Source organism: Hevea brasiliensis, chromosome 2 (assembly GCF_030052815.1).
Source record: "Hevea brasiliensis isolate MT/VB/25A 57/8 chromosome 2, ASM3005281v1, whole genome shotgun sequence".
NCBI lineage: Eukaryota > Viridiplantae > Streptophyta > Magnoliopsida > Malpighiales > Euphorbiaceae > Hevea > Hevea brasiliensis.
In genome coordinates, this window is record NC_079494.1 from 115,768,878 (window position 1) to 115,791,475 (window position 22,598).

Here is a 22,598-nt window from a genome sequence, read left to right on the forward strand (position 1 = left end):
CACGTTTTAAATTCCACTCAACAACTTCATCTACTTTAGTCTTCTAATGCCATCAGCTTTAGTTTCATTACCCAAAAGATTCACATTATCAAGTGATGGATGCATCTATGATTGTCATTACAAATTAATAAGGTAATTAAGAAAAGTGGAAAACCAATATGATTGGGCTTTGTCATTATCATTCCAGCAATTTTCCAAAAGAAAAAAATGCCAATACAGTTGAATGCTAATTTTCTGAGTTGAATGAACAACTGTGACTTAATAATACTATATTTATCAACACGGTTGTAGAAAACATAAACCTGTGTAATAATAAACAATCAACGGATTACATTGACATGAACAATCAGGAAATGCTAGAGTTACAAATGATATCAGCGCTGATGGGCAAATCATCACATGCATCCTTCACCTCTTCTCCATTTTGGTTTCATACGTCTGTGCAAGGGAAACAAAAATAGAATGGCAAAGCTTCATAAATGAAAAAATGGAAAGCTCACCAATGATGGTCAAACAAAAGCATGCCGAATATTAAAGGCATACAGTAAAGAAATCATTCTGTCTGATCTTGGCCTATTAGGACCGTCTTTAGGATTGTTGTAAAGAGGCAATAGCCATCGCAACACGTGTTTCCTTTTGCCATAACAACGCCAATAAATTACCAAAATTGACACTACAAAACCGATTGGCACTGCCCATCTGTATTCCAAAAGGAAAAACATGAAATAAAAAAATAAGAAAAAAAATGAACAATACTAAAACATGCAGACTTGAGGGCATTGTCAGAGTCCTTTTAGCATATGTGTTTATTTATACCGCTTATACATTTGAACAATAGACACTTCAAGTAATAATAGACATATGCCAAGATCAGACTGACAAAACAAAACAAAATGGATCCACTGATACATTTGAACAATATAACTTATATTTAACATGCTTCGCCAGTTAGGAAGGAATGTAGAATTCTCACAACTTCTGACTATCAACTAAAGAAATTCTTTTGGTTTCCATGGTCTTGAACAAAATGCAAGGCTGTTCACATTGAAGAAAATAAAAAGGCAAATTCAATTTCACATGCAGCAAAACACCATCTTAAGATATAACAGGCCTCCTTTTTCTTTTACATCCAAAAGAGAAGATGCTGTATTACCTGTCCAGATCAAGGATAGGGATGTAAATAAGCGTTTCCCAAGTTGCTACAATAAAATGCCAAACCGGATTGTAATAGAGAGATTCTGCAGACCAAAACATCCTTGTGTGTGTCTCCAAAGAAGATAAAAAGTATCCATGCGCCCATTTCCATCAAAATGAACTTTATAATAAACCGGCCCACTACCACCAGGACAAGGGAGAAAGCCACCAACCAATTGAAGAGCCTTTGGTTGTATTCTTTTATAAATAGAGACTTTGACTTCCCCAGCATCTGCAAGTTCACACAATACATTCTCAAATGCCCAATTTAGCTCATGAAAATGAGTAAGCAAGCAAACATCAAGGAAGTATCATAAAAACATGGTTCAACAATTAACAGAAGTCTTTCACATTTCATGGTGAAACAAGTCTATCAGGTACCATGTAGAAGGCTGCTTCCAGGGACATCAAAGATCAACTTAATTTCAGATTCAGTTGGCATTTTAAATTGCACCAATTTTCTCCATTTTGATCACTTTGGTATAATACTATCTAAAACAATGAGGAAGTAATGATGACACATTTGATTTCCACTTCCTTTCAAAATGTGATCCAACTTGAGCATCAAAGTAACTTAAGAGTTCAATCACTAAAACAAATTTGGAAAAGAAAGAAAAACTTGGAAAAGAAGAAACTGCATAATTGAAAGAATAGCAAAATTAATGACAGTATGCCTAACCTTCATCATGCGTTGCTCATAATTTGCTTTTGAGGGTCCAACACACTCCTGCTCAAAACTTTGGCTGCATTGAAGAAGGCCAGCATTGAACTTTGCCATGGAAGGAAGTCTGAGAACTTGAAGTTGGTCCATTTTGTCCTCACATCTAACATACAATGCCTCGCAGAGTTTTGCTGATTGATAATCATTCGCCAGTATGACATTCTTATAAGGCTAGATAGAATTTCCACAGTAAATATCTGCACAGGATCAAAATATAATGCAGTGCAGCTCTCTCTCTCTCGGGGGGTGAATCCGTATTTGCAAAGTTTGTTTTGAGTTTTTTCAATAAAGTCACATAAAAAATCTTCAAGCCAATCAACAAAATCTTTTTGCAGAACATGTAATTACACTTCTCTACCTATCAGTTCCAAAAAACAGATCTATAGATTAATGATTTCGTTTAATGAGAAAAGAATCATCATCATATCATACCTTGTCTATTTCCTCTTCCAGTTGCATGAAGGATCTCTTTGCACGGTTACGCCCAAAATGCTGTTCATCAAAAGATTTCATTGCTTCTCCTCTAGACCTTTCATGAGCATCTTGCAGAGACCGCTCAGGGAGTGGTAAACTTAATTTTACCATCGTTTCGCTGTATAGCTTCAAACATTGCTCAAGAATACCCTTGTTGAAAACCACCACCAGAGATCCCGTTGATGGAATCTCCCCTTCATGCAAGGCTTCAAGTATCCGAAAATTTTAAGATGAAAGCTTAGGGAAGATAAATGATCAGCATCACTAAACCTAAAAATTCACCTATACTTTTTTCTTCTTACTTTTTCCCCCTTTTCCCTCTTCCATTCCCTAAACTTAACATACAGCGAAACAAGGTAATCTCTGCTATGAAGGAAGGTGTTCCAATATGACTGGTAATTGATGCCATTGCATCAAGGACATCATCCAATTGCAACCATTAAGCACATGTCACATAGATGGGCACTGCTAAGAAAATAGGCAGCATGTGTCACATTTAGTTGAAATTAGTTCATGTTAATTCATTATCTAACCTTTTATTTTTTTACCCCCTTTGGGATAAGTGACATGTTTACACTTCTATCATTGTGTTAACAAAATAGTGCATGATGAGACAAAAATTGCTATATCCACAATAAGTTTTAACCCAACATGAAAAAGTCATAGTAGCCTTTTTTTTTCAATTAAAAAGAAAGTAATTTTACAATTTTAATGCTAAAAATGGAAAGGTGTGCGAAATTGACATAAAGTTTAAGGTAAAATCAATTTTCACATCTCCAACACAACTTTTAATTTGCATGTAATTCCACCTGATATGACAACGAAGGATGCTATAAACAAAGCTACCTGCTCCAGGAAAGCTACAAAATCTTGTCCATTTAGAAGTTTTCCCTGCACAATCTTAGGACGAACAATGCTAGAAACAAGCTCCTTCAATTGCTACCTTCTTTTAACATATACTGGGTCAAGCGCATCATCTTTCATGTCGCAAAGCTTTGTTCGCTGGAGATGAGGCTGACCAAATTCACAGTGCAATTACATTATGAAAGGTAATTAAAGCATTTGAAATGCAAACAAATAATCTGAATCTACAGGATATTAATATATGAATAAGACATTTCTCATCTCTCTCTCTCTCTCTCTCTTCACCCCTCCATCTCATTTTTTTGTCCTTTTCTTTTTGATTTTTCCTTTTTGATAAAAAATATTAATGCTGCCAGGATTTGAGCTAAGGATTCCTCTGTCATGCAATGGAATGTCACCGTTTGATAGTGCAAAATATATGGTGCCACAAAATACAAAAAGAATATCCTCAATCAACGTAATAAATTGCAGCCCATGTTGACCATGGCAGAAGGCCAACCTAATTATATGGTAGCAACCATCCTATATCTAAGTAAAGCAAAGTTAATGATCTGGCCATCTGGGGTAATTAAAAGCTTGCTGATATATGAATCAATTAATCAGGAAACTTAGTGTTGTGCAATATTTTGCATTCTAGTATTGCATAATATATTGCAAAACAAGTTTCAAAATTCAAGAAAATTTTCAAATAAAATAGATCCCATAGACTCTAACTAAAATAAAGTAGAAAAAGTAAGCAAAGGTTCCACGCATCTATCGGAGGGAGGGAGGGGCCAACTTTTGAGAGGGAGGAAGGGGCATTGACAAAATCATGCAGTCATAAGAATTATCTACAGTATGCCATACTCTCGGTATTAATACTCCAATAGTTCCCTGTTTTTCTATATTGTACAGCATGTTGGAAAATTTAGGCAATCTGCCATTGCATCAAATGTTTGAGATTAAGAGAACATCAATTTCCAAACACAGTTCTCATAGACTATAACTAAAATAGAATGAGAAAAGTAAGGAAAAAGTTCCACACATCTATGTTTTAATAGGGAACATTCAGGAGGCACCAACTCTTGAGAGGAAGGGGCACTAGCAAAAAAATGAAATACAAATCACCTTTTTCTACCCTAGAGTAATAAGAATCATCTATCGACGAGAAATCATACTCTTCAGAATTAGTACTCCAATAATCAACTTGTTTTTCTAATATTTTATTATTATATTGCATGTTAGAAAAATTAGGTCTACAACTTAGTGCAATATATTCTAAAAGAAAGAAAATGGGTAATTTGATATGCCACAATGAAAATGGGTAATTTAGATATATAGCGTCCCTGGACCTATCTAGGTATTGACTCCAACTATAGCGAATTAGAAATGGAAAGCAACAGGGAAAGCGGAAGGACTGAAAGACTATTACATAATACAGCAAAAGTACATGGTAAGCCCTTACCTGTGGCAAGCTAAAAGATGTGCTATTATCACCCATAATAGCAAGTGATTCTTGAATCTGGTTAACCTGATAAAAAGTTACAAAAAAAGAAATCACTCCCAGAATTATAAAATTTCAACAATTCCTGCAGTATTGGAATCAAAATCATATCGACTCGTACCTGATCAATATTTTTGTCCCCTGCATTCAGAAAAAAGCAACCACCATCAAACCTCTGTTTAAAAGCACAATTATTACACTAGGGATAACACTTCATCTTTTCTAAAACGTTATGGCTTGGAGAAAGAGAAAAACACTAACCATCATTGTTAGGGACACGCTGAAGGGCTTCATTAAGCATTTCTTGCACTGATTTCCCTTCTGTCTAACCCAAAAACCATCAGTTTCCTTTCAAGTATACATGACATCAAAACATGCCATAATGAGAAATGCAAACCACCTAAAATATCTCTATCAAATCAGAAACCTATGATCATCTATTCTGAAGCATTTCACGAGAGTTAGGAAATAGTGAACAGTCATAAGAAAAAGTTTGATGACACAAACGCAGAAAGTGAAAAAATATAATAAAATATGAGACGGATCAACACTTTAGTAGATTTGAAGAAAATTTGGTGCAAGCACCCCACTAGCTGTCGCAGCATTCCAGCACATAAAACCTAGATAACTGCAATTGATAGAAGCAAGCAGCTATTCAACAAATAATTTTCCAAGAAGGTATTGATGAACTTACGTAGAAAATCGTGCTGGACAAGCCAAGGTAGTTTCACAGGTTCAAAAGCAAAATCTTGGCCCTACAAAAAAAAAATGAAAAAAAAAAATTCAGGCATTCAAATGCCCATCTGCTTCAAATATCCAATTCAAAGAAAACATAAAAGAGGAATATCTTTGAAATGACTTACAAATTACCTTCACTCTATTTTCCATGTAGTTGTCAGCCAATCCATAAAACAGCTAGTGTGAGTAACATAAATAGGGTGAAACAGTTTATTTGTAAGCAGATAATATATATGAAGCTCAATTTAGAAGAAATGCAAACCTTCCATAAAATTCTTCAGCAAGCTCGACTGCAAATGACAGGCGGGATATATCAGCTTCTCGGATCTAAATTCACGATGGACCAAACATGTTAACATTGCCAGAAGCATCAACCAAAATGTGCATAGTCAATGAAAAATGGCCAATAACCTAATACACAAACTATAACCTCACATTAGGAGAGCAAATCGTAAATATTTCAGATATGAATGTCACATAACCTACAAAACATGGTATAGTGTCTTGTTTTCTTTATATTAGTCTGATTCTTAATGAAACAACAAGTTAGCATTCTCATATGTGAATAGTTTTCCTCAGTAAGTTCGAATGACTAATTACTTTACAATTAAGTGTTAGGTAGTAGCCCTAACAGTAGATATCCCAGAGAAGAAAATAGAAGAAATAATAAAATAGGAGAGAGAGAGATAAAGGGAGAGAAGAGAATTTTAGAGAGAAGATAGAGAATATTATTGATCAGAATTCAGAATGTCTAATACAGGTGTTTTATCTCCCTTTTATAACAGATTCTCCTCCAATTCCCTAATAACTGCTCTTTAACAACTATAGCTGTCACTGCTCATAGTTTCCCTCCCAAACAATTAACAACTACTCAATAGACCTAACAAACTTTCCCTCCACAATTCTAATTTGCTCTACTAGCCTAATTACATATTCCTTTCCTTATTTCTATATTTTCTCCTTCTCTACGTTACAATACCCTCTCCATTAGAGCATTCTTGACCCCAAGAATGCTGGAAGTCAGGAAATTGAGTTTTGGATAAATGTGGTATCTTCCCAAGTGGCATCCTTAGCTGGCACTTTGAACTAGAATTTCTTTCTTTCTTTCTTTCTTCCTTCCATTCTTCTTCTTTTTCCTCTTCTAATATGATCATATTGGAGAATTGCAGCAAATGTCAACTGCCCCTGGTTGCTAATGAATGAAATCATAGGTAGTGAGAAAAGACTAGGTCTGAACTTCCATTTGAGAAAAGACACATGAAAGTATGAACTATTAATTGACAAAGAGCTAACTTTCTTTCTTTGTTTTCTCCAAATTTTCAATTTTTGTTCCTTTAAGATCACCATACCACTTGATTTCCAGCCATAAATGGAAGCCATCTCATACTTTTCCTTAACATTTTCAGTAAAAGGAAAAATGCTCTCTGCAGAATTCTTGTTATCAAATCTCATAACACTTTTGCAGTTTACTTTGTCATTGCAGCACAAATTTCCAATGCAATCATCCCTCGACAAGCAATTTATTTTTTCCCTCTGTCTTCTCCAGATCTCAAACTCATTCTCCTTGAGTATCATATGATTACATGATCTCAACTCAAATATGCTTCCACCAAGATTCCAATACTTCTCTTCTTCATAAACTTCCATGTCTTCTCCTTTTAAGATTTCAATATTTTTATCAGCACTATTGATACGTGTGTCATCTTGAATCCCAAATGATTCCTCTTCGAGGCACCCATCTCTTATGGAAGAATTCAGGCTGAGGGTAGGATCTTGATCATTATTACCATCTGATTGACTATTGAAATGCTTAAGAGATCTTGAAATTTTCTCTTCAAAATTTTGTTCATCTTCATCCTTAATCCAAGCATCAGTATTAATTGCTTCTGGGGTAGGACTAAACACTCCAAGTGTAATGCTTTGAATGCCTGATTCCATGACAGAACTAGAACTTCCTTAAGGATTCAGAGTTTCCTTAGGCATTGGTAAGGAATTCTCACTTGTCACTCCATTGGAATCAGAATTGATGATTTCTTTCCCCTTTTCACCAAAAAACCCTAACATCAGGATTTCCAATATTCCCCCCTCATTTGAACTACTGCTCTCCTTATTCCTTTCCACCACATGAGTGATCATCATTTGTCGCAAGTCCTCCAGAATGGCATTATTTGTTAAAGAAGTCTTGTTTAATTTCTCCTTCATCTCCTTCTTGAAATCATTTAGGTCCTCGGCATTCCTTTGAGTAGCTTCCTGCAAATTCCTCATTTGTTCCTCCAATTCTGCAATCCGCACCATCTCTGGGCCTATCACAATAGATCTAGTCATGAAAAATTACCCACTGATTTCTTGGATGCAAAGCTCTGATACCAATGTTAGGTAGTAGCCCTAACGGTAGATATCCCAGAGAAGAAAATAGAAGAAATAATAGAACAAAAGATAGAGAGAGGGAGAGAAAGGGAGAGAAGATAGAGAACATTACTGATCAGAATTCAGAATGTCTAATACAGGTGTTTCATCTCCCTTTTATAACAGATTCTCCTCCAATTCCCTAATAACTGCTCTTTAACAACTACAGCTGTCACTGCTCATAGTTTCGCTCCCAAACAATTAACAACTACTCCATAGACCTAACAAACTTTCCCTCCACAATTCTAATTTGCTCTACTAGCCCAATTACATATTCCTTTCCTTATTTCTATATTTTCTCCTTCTCTACGTAACATTAAGATCTCAGTATTTTCTCACAAAATAATTTAAGGTGTGTGGACAATGTTAATATCAAGTTAACACCATTCAACATCATCTTTTTGGAGAAGAATAGGATGCGCACACACACACACACAAAGGTGGATGTTGGTATGGGGTGTTAAAAATGCTTTTTAACTGAAGATGAAGATGATTCCAGCCGCTGTACCATTAGTTGAAAACTATAATTGGTATTCTAGTACAAAGAGAATATTTCCTCATAATGATGTCCCAAATGCACAAGGCCACCCCCATTGTGGGATTTGGGCTGGATCAAATGATACATGCTGACTACCAAGCTATTTGCTCTAACTCAGCATGCTAAAAAAAGAAAGATCCAAAGTTCAGATTTTTTGGCAATTAGGCCTTCAAAGAATCATAACTTCTTTAAATTCTAGTGATATATTTTATTCACGTGGCTATTCTTTTCATCTATGATGGCAGTTAATCATAAAGTCCACTAAATATCCAGCACTAAAAAGCCCTAGAAAGCTCTAGTGTAGCATAATTTGTATGTCTAACAAGTCAGACTTTCGCAGAACAGCACCTTCAGATCCAGGAAATGTATATTGAAAGCTAGAAGTAGAGATAAATAACTAACCATCTCAGGCAGATTATAAATAAGCACAGAACTCAAAACAGTTGCCAGAGCAAATAACCTATAGAAGCAAATATGAGAAAGAAAAACTACATAAATCAGTTATTTCCAAAGGCAAGTAAAGATCACATGACTTGGGATTTACCGGTCATCATATACATTTGACTTTCCAACACTTTCAAATCCCTCCGTATCAATGTAAAACACGGAAGTTTTAACTCCATTGATATCCAATTTTACTGGAGTTCCCCAAACCCAAATCCCTGAAAGAAAGAAACATTACAGATGATTCCAAGCAAAGAATAGCACTCTTCCAACTCAAATTTGGATTACCTTTTGTCTTTGTGTCACGCATATGGCCAACCCCAAAACCTGAAGAGGGAAAATTGAACTCAAAATTCTTTAGCAATGAAGTGTGTGTATTACAGATTACCCAAATGCAGTGAAGACAGTACCTTCATAATAAGAAAGGGAAAGAAGCTGATTTAGCAAAAATGATTTTCCACAGCAGTATGTACCAATTACCTGATTATGCAACCATCAATATAACAGTCAAAACGGGTAAAATAGAAGTGAACAACTACTCTTCACATGTTTATACAGATCATAATTATTATTTACATGCATAAAAATAAATTTGTAGGTGTGCACGTTAGCTACAAGCATTGACCAATGCTAGACATGACATATGGACAATTTATGCATATCTGTTGTGTGTAAAGCATCAAGAAATTGGCAAGCATTTACCAATGCTAGACATGACATATGGACAATTTATGCATATTTGTTGTGTGTAAAGCATCAAGATATTGGTTATGTTTCATTGCTTCATAAAAGGACTTTGTAAGGGATGAGAGTTTCTGAAAACTGGTGAACTTAGAATTTCCTGAAGCATAAATGTCCCAACATCCAAATTTTCAGATCTCAGAATTTCACTGTCCACAGGAATAATGAATCCCATCTAATGAAGAATAATATAAGACTGCACAATATGGAATTATATTGCAATTGGTTAGGTTGACAATATAAAACTCAGCAACCCTAGCTCATGACAACTGATTTCCACAAATTTTTTTTCCCTTTTTCATAGTTGGTGATGAAAGATTTCCATAACTCACTTCTTTCTGGATCCAGATTCAGTGTTCAACTTAGGACGAATATTAACATTTCACTCATGGACAAAATTATGATTTTGGTGCTAAAACAAAATTTTAAAATTTATCTAACACATATGTGGATGGGTATGCAAGAATCAAACAAATATAGGACCATTCATCATCCTCTATAAAACATATAACTTCATCATTAAACCAACCATATTCACATGACCAACCAAGCCAGTGCAAAACAAAATTGAAAATGCTCTTAGGTACTTCTCAAGCTAATTATAATGAGCTAGAACTTCATAGATATTTCAATCAAATTGGGTGAAAAATAAGTTGCAATTCTTAGAAGCTTAATAAGAGGTATCTCGTGCATACAGCAACTGCTGCAATTGGTGTCGTTATTCGTCTGATGGCCTCCAAGCCATCGCTTGAAAGACGAAGCTTCGTATGACCAGGATCAGGTTCAATAATAGGCAACCTGTATATGCAGAAAGGAAGACAAGTGTTAAATGAGATAAAGTATATCATTAACTTCTTCAGAACATCTAAAATATGTGATGAAGAAACAATTACAATGACCAGGTAACCACCAATGACACAGTCAAGGTGACAAAGCTCAATGAGTCAATGACAAGCGTACAAGGAATGATTTGTGAGAAAATGAACAATCAAATATCTCAAAGTAAGCAAGATTAAAATCAATATGCCTGAATAAGGAAAATCCGCACCCAGCAAGAGTTGCAAGGTGAAGCATTTGTGAATACATTTGCAGTTGTGCTTTCCATTGGCGATGCACACCTGATAACAAAACTTTCACACTCTAAGTCTCCAAGACAATCAGTTTCCAGAGTTCAAAAAAGCCCAGGCTTAAATGCAATTCCCCATTTCGCAAAAATTTTGCCCACAAATAATCAGTTTTATCTTTACGCTTACTTTTCTAGACTTTGAATCCTCACGTTTATCTTGCACCTTCTTTTAACTTAAAAGGTGCTTTCCAAGTAAACAAAATAAGTGATTAAGCTAGGTTGGCTCCACTTCATGGTTCAATACATGATCGTAGCTTGAAAACATAACATAATCTATCGATTAAACTCCAAAAACGGACACAAACTTTGCAAATCAAGCTGAATTGGCATCAGTAATTACCAAAGCCATATGACGTCTTACCAAAGATATTAAAAGTATGCACAAAAAAAATGTAGCTTTACAGAACGATAAGCACAAAAACTAAACTACAAATCTATTGGAATAGTTTCAAACCCATATATCAACCCAAAAAAAAAGTAAAAGCTTTACAACAGTTTGATATCACTTACGCCTGCTGAAAATTGTCAACTGATAGAGCCCCGGATGCGAAAAGGCAGAGAAGAAGCGAAAATACCAAAATCCAATGAGAAATCTCATAATTGAAAGATTGCCAAAAATGATTATGGCTGAGCTCTACCTCCCAAATGCAGCTAAGTCAGGGACATGAAACGTATGGAACCTTACAGACAACGCACTTATTCATGAGAAGAACAAATTGGTTTTTTGAATAAATTGGCGGTAAGAGTAACGGGATCCTAACCGTTAAGAATCTCGCAACCACAGTTGGTTTTCGCAACTAAAACCAGAGGATCCTAACCGTCTTGGAAAAAAGTCTTCGTCTTTTTCAATTCACATGGGAGAAAATTGGAGTTTTAGGGTGAATTATTGTAAACAAAGCATACGTGACTCTAGGCCTTTGTTTGGATGTGTGGAAAATAAAGGGAAAGGAAAATAATTTGAGCAAACAAAAGAAAGAAAATAAGAAGAAGGTTGAAGATAATCCTTATTTTATTTTTATAATTATTTTTTTAAATTAAAGAAAAAATAATAAAAATATGAGAAAAAAGCATACTTTATATATAAAAATCACAAAATTTTAAGTTTTTAAGAAAAAATATATAGAATAAAATTATAAATTATGACTATAAATATAATTATATTCATATATGTTATATGAATATACAACATATAATTAATTTAGATATTTGTTAATTAATATTAATAAATTTCCATATAATCATATTGATATTTTTTTTTTTTTACATATAAATAGGGCTTTATAATTTCCAGTATTCAATAAGGCACAGATCAAACAACCTTATCAAACAAGAATTCATATATCTTATTTGATTTTAAACGGTTGATTTTCTACATTTCATATCTTATCCTGATGACCTCGGAAACAAGGTGAGGCATGAGAATTAAAATAAAATAAAAAGTTTAGGAATTCTTGATGATCGTTTCAAGGGTTGTGCTGGCCAATGGACACCATTGATGATCAGCAGTTGTTTGCATATCAGGCGGACCAACTGAAAAGGTGACGACCTTTTGCTAGTTCTACAAGCATAGCTCTACTGTAGAACTGCTCTCTTGCCAACGCTCTCACTTGCTTAATGTATGCATCAAAAGGCACTGTCCCTTCCTCGACTGCCTTGTCCAATGCATATATCAAATCCTCTATGGCCCGATCTCCACTCAAACATTCAATCTTCAATTTTGATTCTTCATCTGCAGCTTCAAATGCCTCTTCCATTTCATCTCGTCCCACTGCAACTGAGTTCGCATCATTGACTCTCAACCAGTTCATTACCACATCAGCTTCATCCGTCAGCTTCGTTACATTGTCCTTAAGGCTGGACCTTTCTTGTTCAAGACTACTGATCATGTTTCTAGTTATAGTATCTCGCTTGATCAATTCTTCCTGCAACTTAGACAAGTTCTCCACTTCCTCTTCATTTTTGGCCAAAAAGGCCATCATATCATAGTGAAGCATGCCCGAAAGACGATCAAGAGCCTCCATCCTTGAGACAAGGGAGGGGTGAGAGAAGCCTGCAACAGGGGAATTATAAATGAAAGGATGGTCATGAGTGAAAATCTTGACAAGCTTACGAACAAGGTTGGTGAGGTTGCATCGAGGGAATAGCCAAGTTTGGAGATAAGGAGAAGAGGTAGAACCAGAAAGGTCAACAAAAGGGTGGTCTCGATGAATTGGAGTCATCGAATTTACCAATACAAAGACCAAAGGAGGCATGTAAGGGTAGTTTTCATGAACCCAAATGGTGAGAGGTATAGGAGGGGTATACCTGGAGACCCGGAGATTGCCGGTGGCGTTCAGAAGGTTCACGCTGGTGCCATCGTTGTGGGTGAATGTATCGGTGGAAGGTGTGAAAATTGGATAGTCCTGGATTAGTGAAAGAAGGTGTTTTCTGATTAGCCATTTTTGTTTAGGGTCAGGGTAGGATAGTGCATAAGGGCTGGTACAAGAAAGTGCAGTATCAATGAATTTGATTGAAGATGCTGGTGCCATTGAAAGAAATGAGAGAGCCTTTAGTTTGGCAAAGACTCAGTCTTTACATAAATCCATTTACTTCTATATAAAAAGACTAGAAAATTGATCAAGTCAATCCTGCTTGGAAGTTTTCTTTTGACCTTGAGGAAGCTTCCTATTGGTTAGTTGCCTGTTCTCCCACATATTATATTAGGCCTGGTCCATCTGACTCAGCAACCACTGTTTTTTAATGTAGACATACTCCATGGTTTAAACTTGGAGCTCAAGATTGCAGGTTCAATCTATTAACTTGAACAACCTGGTACAAGCAAATGGGCCTAGCTATTGGAATCTCACCATGCCCACACACACTTGAGCCTAATTGTCATTGGGCTAGAAGATCCAGGCAAACGTAATATTTTAATCCTGCATTTGATGGGTTGGCTTTTCTCAGAATCAAGCAAAACTGAAAACTGAGAAGATCAAAACCCCAACTTGCTGCAGGTTTCTTGCACCATTTATACATAGCTTTAATCATCCATCTTTTAAGTAATCTCTTCTGCTATGGCCTACAGTTAATCTTTCAACAAACCAAAAAAAGAATAAAAGAAGATAGTTGGAAAGTAGGTATAAGGTCAAGGGTTTTGGTTTTCCTTTTTGAGAATTACATTCAAAACCAACTCTTTGCCTAACAAAAGCAAAATTCACCATTCCTTATTCTTTCTCTTTGTTATGATTATTATTTCCCTTTTTTCTTGGACGTTGCCGTGTTATGCAGGTTTTGCCATATCTTTTTCTTCAGCATTTTACCTTGTGACCAACCGACGATGGCCTTTACGCAGCCATTTTCCCTAAACTCTGCGATGTCTCAGAACCTACATGGTTTGTTGTTGTTAACTTTTTGATAAAACAGTACCTGAATTTTGATAAATAAGCAATTAGGGAACAGGTTGCTATAACACATTAAACCCAGGGACCATGTACAAAAGCTGCATATATATACTCAGTGACGAGCTTCAAGGCAAGAAAAATGAGCTCGCTAACGAAGTTGAAGATCCTCCAGCAAACCCACTAATGAGTATGTGAAATAATCCGTGAGATTTCATTTCATATAATTAAGTCGGTTACATTTGAAATTAAGTAACCAAAAATTTATTATGTAACAATAAAATTCATCAATTAAATATGTAAATTTTATATATTTATATATTAAATTCATAATAAAAAAAATTTTGTAACAAAAAAGTGTTACTCATAATAATAGTTTGGACTGAAAATTTGAATTGCATCAACAAAAGGATGTGGCAGGACAAAAAAGCAACTATAATATAAACCAAAGAAAAGGTGTTTCACATTTTTTCCATTATCGAAAGCAGAGAATTATTAAAATTATTAGATTGTCTTTTATATTATATTATCAATTGTAAGACACTATTTATTTATTATTCAATCGAATAATTTAAATTTGTATTTATCAATTAAAATGATTAATAAAGACTTTTTATCATTTAAAATAAGTTTAATTCAATTATAAATTTAATCATTAATTGTCAATTGTTTATATATATACTCAACTCAACTCAACTAAGCCTTTATCACAAAAATTTGGGGTCGGCTATATGGATTCGCTTTTTCAAATCTGAACTATTTTGGGTTAAATCCTCAGAAATGTGTAATGCTTCTAAGTCATCTTTGTCTACTCTCCTCCAAGTCAATTTAGGTCTACCCCTTTTTTTCTTTCTATCCTCTAGCCTAATGTGTTCTACTTGTCTAACTGGAGCCTCCGTATGTCTACGCTTCACATGACCAAACTACCTCAATCTCCTTTCTCTCAACTTATCTTCAATTGGCACCACTCCTACCTTTTCTCTAATACTTTCATTACGGACTTTATCTAGTCTAGTATGACCACTCATCCACCTTAACATTCTCATCTCTGCAACTCTTATCTTAGATGCATACGACTCTTTCAGTGCCCAACACTCACTACCATATAGCATAGCCGGTCATTATGGTCATGCGGTAAAATTTTCCTTTTAATTTATTGTGAATCTTATTATCACATAAAACTCCGTGGCACGTCTCCACTTCAACCATCGCTTTAATCCTATGACTAACATCCTCCTCACATCCCCATCTACTTGAAGGGTGAGCCTAGATATTTAAAGTGATTACTTTGGGACAGTGCCACTCCATTCAAACTAACTCCTTCCCTATCACCGGTTTGGCCTTCTTGAACTTGCAATGCATGTATTGTCTTCGTTCTACTTAACTTAAAACCCTTTGACTCTAGAGTACTTCTCCAAAGTTCTAGCTTCCTATTGACTCCTTCTCGTGTCTCATCTATCGAACAATATCATCCGCAAACATCATGCACCAAGGAATACTCTCTTGTATATGTTTCAGTTCATCTAAAACTAATGTAAAAAGGTAAGGGCTTATGGTGATCCTTGGTGTAATCCAATTGAGATCGGAAAATCTCTTGTGTCCCCTCCTTTGTGCGCACAATAGTAGTTGCTCCTTCATACATATCTTTCAATACTTGTATGTACCTAATAGATACCCTCTTTTGTTCTAACGCATTCCATAAGACCTCTCTTGGAACACTATCATAAGCCTTCTCCAAATCAATAAAAACCATGTGTAGATCTTTCTTCCCATCTCTATATTTCTCCATCAAGCTTCTAATGAGAAAGATCGCTTCCATAGTTGAACGACCAGGCATGAAACCAAATTGATTGAGAGAGATAGAAGTATCATGACGTAGTCGATGCTCCACAACTCTCTCCCACAACTTCATAGTATGGCTCATGAGTTTAATTCCCCTATAGTTTGAGCAACTCTGTATGTCTCTCTTATTTTTAAAAATAGGTACTAAAATACTCTTCCTCCATTCATCAGCATTTTCTTTGAGTTTAAAATCTTATTAAATAATTTAGTTAACCATGCCACTCCCATATCTCCCAAATACTTCCACACTTCAATTGGTATTTCATTGGGTCCACAGCTTTACCTACTTTCATTCTCTTAAGTGCTTCCTTTACTTCTAAAGATCTAATCCTTCTAGTATAATTTACATTCTTTTCTATTGTTCTATAATCTATATTCACGCTATTTCCATTTTGACTATTATTAAAGAGATCATTAAAATAATTTCTCCATCTTTCTTTAATGTCCTCATCTTTCACCAACACTTTTCCTTCTTTATCCTTAATGCACCTAACTTGATTGAGATCTTGACATTTCGTTTCTCTACTCCTTGCTAATCTATAAATATCTTTCTCCCCTTCTTTAGTTCCAAGTTTCTCATATAACTTTTCAAAGGCCTGTGCTCTTGCTTGGATAACTGACTTTTATGCCTCTTTCTTTGCTATCTTGTCTTGTTCATATGCCTCATTATTATCACATTTAGGTAATTTCTTATACCATTCCCTTTTTCTCTTCACCTTTTGTACTTCCTCATTCCACCACCATCTCTCTTTTGAGGGTGGTCCATGTCCTTTAGACTCCCCAAGTACTTTTCTAGCTACTTCTCTAATCTTTGATGCCATCTGTATCCACATATCATTGGCCTCCATATCTAGCTTCCATACTTCAGACTCAAGAAGCTCACTTTTGAACTTCACTTGCTTTACTCCTTTGAACTCCCACCACTTTGTTCGAGCTACACTATTTCTTCTGACCTTACTTGAATTGTTCCTAAACTTGACATCCAAGACCACCAACCTATGTTGACTTGTTAAAGCCTCTCCTGGAATGACCTTGCAATCCTTGCATAGAGCTCTATTTGTCTTCCTGGTTAAGAGGAAGTCGATTTGGCTTCTATGTTGCCCCACTTTTGAAAGTCACTAAATGTGACTCTCTTTTTATAAAGTAGGTATTTGCTAGTATTAGGTCGTATGCCATAGCAAAATCCAGGATGCTTTTTCCCTCCTCATTTCGACTGCCAAAACCAAAACCTCCATGAGCATTCTCATAACCTTGCCTATCACTTCCTACATGTCCATTCAAATCTCCACCAATGAAAACATTCTCTTCATTCGGTATGCTTTGCATTAAATCATCCATATCTTCCCAAAACCTTTGTTTACTCTCACTGTCTAGTCCTATTTGTGGGGCATAAGCACTAACTATATTTATTGTTTCTCCGTCTAGTACTAGCTTTACTAGTATAATTCTATCTCCTACTCTTTTCACATTTCTCTGCGTCTTTCAATGTCCTGTCCATGATTATACCCACTCAGTTCTTGTTTCTCTCCTTTCCAGAAACCACAATTTATATCTGAATTACCCACTTCCTTACTTTTCTCTCCTACCCATTTAGTCTCTGAATGAATGCAATATTCGCCTTCTCCTTTCCAAGGTATCCACAAGCTCCATTAATTTTCTGTAAGTGATCCAACATTCCAAGTACCAACCCAGATCCTCCTGCTATCCTGCTCCTTCCTAATTGGTCTCCTTCTATGATATCTACTATTATAATCTATGTCTATCTTGTGTTCTGTTCCACTATGTGTTCTAGTATCAGTCTTATGTACTAACTTATTTACCCACACCCGTCCATGATGTGGGAACCCTTGCTCACTTAACACCACACCCGGTAGCGGCATGGCGCGTCGCTTCGTGAATGCCCTACACCCTTGCATATTTATCACTACACCGGGCTCCGATGTAGCGCGTCGTTAGTAGAGGGCGCCCAACGTTTATATCATTTGAATCCATATCATAGGGTGTGTGAAATTTTTACGCCGGTTGTCACCTACCGCAACCCTCCTCCTTTATCCAAGCTTGGGGCTAAGCACAAACTACTTAGGCGGAGTTCAATTGTTTATATATATAATGCAAAAATATAATTTAATTTGATTTAATCATAAAATATATTACTCACTTAATAAATTTAAATTCAATTTTAGAAATAACAATAAAATAAATTGAAAGCTATTTGAAGGTGACATCGGCTCCGCCCCGTGAGAGTTGGCTAATTATTAGGTACACTAGGAGCACTAAAAAATAGTGCTCCCTCTTTCACAGAAAGTGAGTCATTCCTATTATATAGAAAATAGATCCCACATGATTGTGAAAGAAAATATATGTGCACTGGATACACTTAATAATTCCTTCTGAGAATTTAAAGCCATGTAAAAATTTTTTGCTAAGAAAGAGGAGGAATGGTTTTTTTTTTTTTCATTTTAATTTATTAATATATAATATAAAAATAAATTATTTTTTAATGTAGATTACTAGGATTCAAGAGGAGGACAAAGATTTTCTCATCTCCATGCCACACAAATCGAGATCGAACAAAGTCGAGAAAAATTAATCAATTTAGGATAGGTCGAATCGGTTTGGTAACTTTTACAATTCCTATTCAAGTTATCACTTTCCCCTATTTTTCTACTAAAAAACAAAGGTGAAGAAGGAGGAGAGAATGGCGTGATCTATGATCTCTTACGTACATGCAACACAAAATGCATCAGCAGTTGCAGAAGCCATGCTTTGATCATCAGATAAGGAATGAGACTAGCGCGAGTGTCCTTAGCACCGACACAATTTTGTTTGTTTCGAAGGATAATTAAATAAATAAAAGAAAAGAAAATTGATTATCTTTCTTCTGCTTCTTCCACCACCTCTCGCTCCTCTGCCTCTGACTGAATACGCACGGTTAACGTTAGTTTTGCTAGGGCGGTGCGGTCCCCTCTCCTGCAATGTCAGGGCCTTCGATTCTTTTCTTTCCCTTTCCTTTCCTTTTTTTTTTTATTTATTTATTTTGTTTTCATAGGATTTTACAATGATAACTTCTCTTAATTTTACTACTATAAACTATAAAGCACATAATTGATAATCTTATCGTATCCCAATTGAGCCTTTCCAATGTTTAATTTGATGGAAAGCCAAAACTCTTTTTCAAATTTTTATTGTATTTAATTTTTTTCTCCCATTATAGTTTTAAAATTATAATAAAAAATAAATCGAATTGGATATTCAAATTGAATTAAGCCACTCAAAATTTTTAGTTATATTTTTTAATCTTAACTTTTAGTAATTTGAGATCTAAAATAAACTATTCTATTCAATTTAATTTAAAAAATTTTTTTAGAAAATTGAATAAAATTGGGAATATGAAATTTCATAAAATAAAAATTTAAACTAAACTAAATTACTAAAAAAAAAATAAACCCAAAATTTCAACTAAATCAATTTGTTTGATTTTTTTTCGATTTAATGCAAATTCTACTCACCCTGTCTATTTATTGTCACGACCCAACCTATGGGCTGACTCACTAGGACTGGGCACCTAAAGCCCCAGGCCGTAGTAAGCCTTAACTATTCATTAACCCAACTCTAAGGCCCATTGGGCCCAAATTCAAGAAAACAAACGGACAGAGTCCGGCCATAAAATGGACTTTCCAACGGGGAGTTTTCGACTCACCCGACCTGTAAACACAATAAACAATCCATTGGGAGCTCACCACCCTCCACATACTCATCAACATAATAATAAATGGGAGCTCGGCTCCTCATCCAATCCATCAAAGCAGACTTAAAATATTAAGTTTACAGGTCCAACATGATAATAATATTACAGACCAAATTCAAATAATTACTGCTAACACATGCGGAAATTCTAGGAGTAAATAAAATTACACAAATATCGATAAACAACCTGCGAAGTATAAAAGCAGGTTAACCCAAAATAAATATCCTCCTGTGGCCTGTAAAAATTTTTGAACATGAGTGAGCGTTCGACTCAGAGTAAAATATCAATTTTAACCATAATCTCTATAACTATCTAAATCTAATGCACCCTGTAGAGTGAAATGCAACATCCACATCATTTTCACATCATAACATCACAAAGGTAATTTGGAGCACTCACGCACCCTGTAACATCAATCATAATATATGAGAGCTGATCCCCTATCTGACTCTCTTAAATCCAACACAGTGCCGTGAAGAACTCACTTCGGACTTCCACTTAAATACCAAATCGGGGTCCCGAAGAACTCAAGCCGTGTCTACCCCGAAGGACCGGGTCCCAGCGAAAAACTCAAGCCGTGTCTACCCGTCCTATCCATAGTCCACACCACATCACACGCACGCACACTGCTCCAAATTACCACAACAACATACATGGCACTTTAACATTTATCAATGCATCAAAAATCGTGCCTAGAGTTTAACTACATAAATATATGCATATAAGTGATGCATGGGCATGCTGAACATATAATAATATCGAAATTATAATTAAAATTAATATTCTACTCAGACTTGGCGGTGGTCAATGAGGCGGAGAGGAAGAAAGGCATCGACTCACGACAATTATATTACATTTATTTAATACAATCTGACTCAATACAAGCAAAGAAAAAATCAATTACGTCCTAAGTCGTGCCAAAAATCCGGCAGAGTCTCCCCTATACTTAGGACCTACCCAACCTGAAAAAGGGTTCAAAACACACTTCTATACTCACAATCCATATATCCACAGTTCAATCATATCACAGCCTCTCCCGCCCATCAAATCGATCATCCATCACAATACGCAAAATTTCAATTTAGTCCTTATTATTGATCATTTTTGCAAAAAGCGCCCAAACAAGCTCTAAAAATTATAAAACTTTGCCCCGCGGTCCTTAGCAATATTACTAAGCTATTGCAAAAAGAATCGTAATTTTCCAAGCAACCACGAATATTTTATGGATTTTTAATCCTATTTAAGCACTAGAAAATTACGAAAAAGCAAGGTTCGGGTTTACCTTTGCCGATTCCGACTTCGGGAACGCGCTCGGGACGTCTGACAATGGGAGGCTAGCCAAAAACTCGGTCCAATTCGGAGATTTTTCCAGAACAGTGCATGCGGCCCAAATTTGCACCTTGCCAATCATCGAATTTCCGAATCGAGGATACCTACACGAAGCCCATAACACGGGGTTAGTACATAAATTTTTCAGAATTTTCTAAGCTCATTTAATGCTCGAAAATACACCGCGGTTCGTGGGACCCACCAAAACGGTGTCGGAAAAATTCAAATTTATGTCGTTGCGAAGCTCTCGACGAATGGAGCGTGCTGGTGGCCTCGGTTTCCTCGTGAGATTCACGGTTTTCGAGAAATTTAGCCCAAAAGTTGAAATGGGCTAAAATCTTCCCGAGCAAAAATCGGACAATCCGCTCGATGGATTTCGGCGTTCTTGGTGTCTATGGAAAGCTCTCGCCGAGTAGATGGTTTTGGACACAAGACCCGGTCCAATCGGTGACCGGATCGGCCGGATTTGGCCGAGGAAGTCAGCTGGCGGCGCGCAGGGACTTCATGCGGCGTTTCCGGCCGTTCAGGCGGCCATTGGGATAGTGGGGCGGCCGGCGAGGAGGAGCGAGGAGGCGGTGGCCGTGGGAGGGAGGAGAGAGAAAGAGAGAGAGAAGGGGAGAGGGCGCGGGGAAAGAAAAAGGAAGAAGGAAAAGGGCCGGGCCGATTCGACCGGTCCAATCCGGTCCGGTTCGATTCGGCTGGTTCGATTAAATACAAAATTTTGAATTTTACTGCGCCTCGGAATGAAAGCGAGGTCCAAAAATTCGAAAAATTCCGTAAAACTCAGAAAAATACGTAGACTCCAAATATATTTTTAGTTTTGCCACGTGGTCTTTAAATTAATTTTTAAAAATCATCAAAGTTTATATTTTCGGAAAATCGAACCCGATTTTTTTAAAATCCGAAAAATCTCAAAAAAATTTCTAAAATTCAAATAAAATTAAAATACCAAAAATACTCATAAATAATAAAATTTTGGGGTGTTACATTTATAAATATTCCTTTCCTCTCTTTCCATTTTTTTTAAATGTAAAAAAAAAATATATATATATATATATATATATATATATATTTATGCACTGAGTAAATTGATAATTAAATGATTACCATAAGAATTTTATTAATAATTCGATGGAATTAATTTGGATTGATTGGATTTTATGGGAGATTATTGGTTTACTGTGGTAATTAAGCAGGATGTGGATGTATGGCAATGGCATGATACAAAATGATTGACTTACTGGAAAGAGTACAATAACTATTTCAGTTTCTCTTACAAAAGGCCATGGAGCAGTCCACTATTATGTAAAAGTTTTAAAATTTATGCTATATTTATTTTATAGAAAATATTTTTTTAAAAAATATTTTTTATATTTTTTGATATTTGAAATATTTAAAAAATTAATTAACAAAATATATATTACTGATTAAAAAAAAATTAAATTATTTTTAAAGAAAATGACTTTCATTCTTTAAAATAATAAGTTATTTTTTATTTTTTAAATTTTAATAATTTTATTAAAATAAAAATATATTTATACATATAAAAAATAAATATATATTATTATTTTAA

At 35.5% G+C, this 22,598-nt stretch overlaps 1 protein-coding gene and 1 pseudogene across 1 annotated transcript; both read right to left on the reverse strand.

Moving 5' to 3' along the window:
- Positions 1–144: 144 nt before the first annotated feature.
- On the reverse strand, positions 145–11,385 carry LOC110645655 (uncharacterized; annotated as a pseudogene).
- Positions 11,386–12,048: 663 nt separating this feature from the next.
- Positions 12,049–13,426, reverse strand: LOC131175805 (protein ELC-like). Its single transcript, XM_058140395.1, has one exon. The coding sequence runs from the start codon at positions 13,255–13,257 to the stop codon at positions 12,247–12,249; it is 1,011 nt and encodes a 336-aa protein (XP_057996378.1). The 5' UTR covers positions 13,258–13,426; the 3' UTR covers positions 12,049–12,246.
- Positions 13,427–22,598: the final 9,172 nt, after the last annotated feature.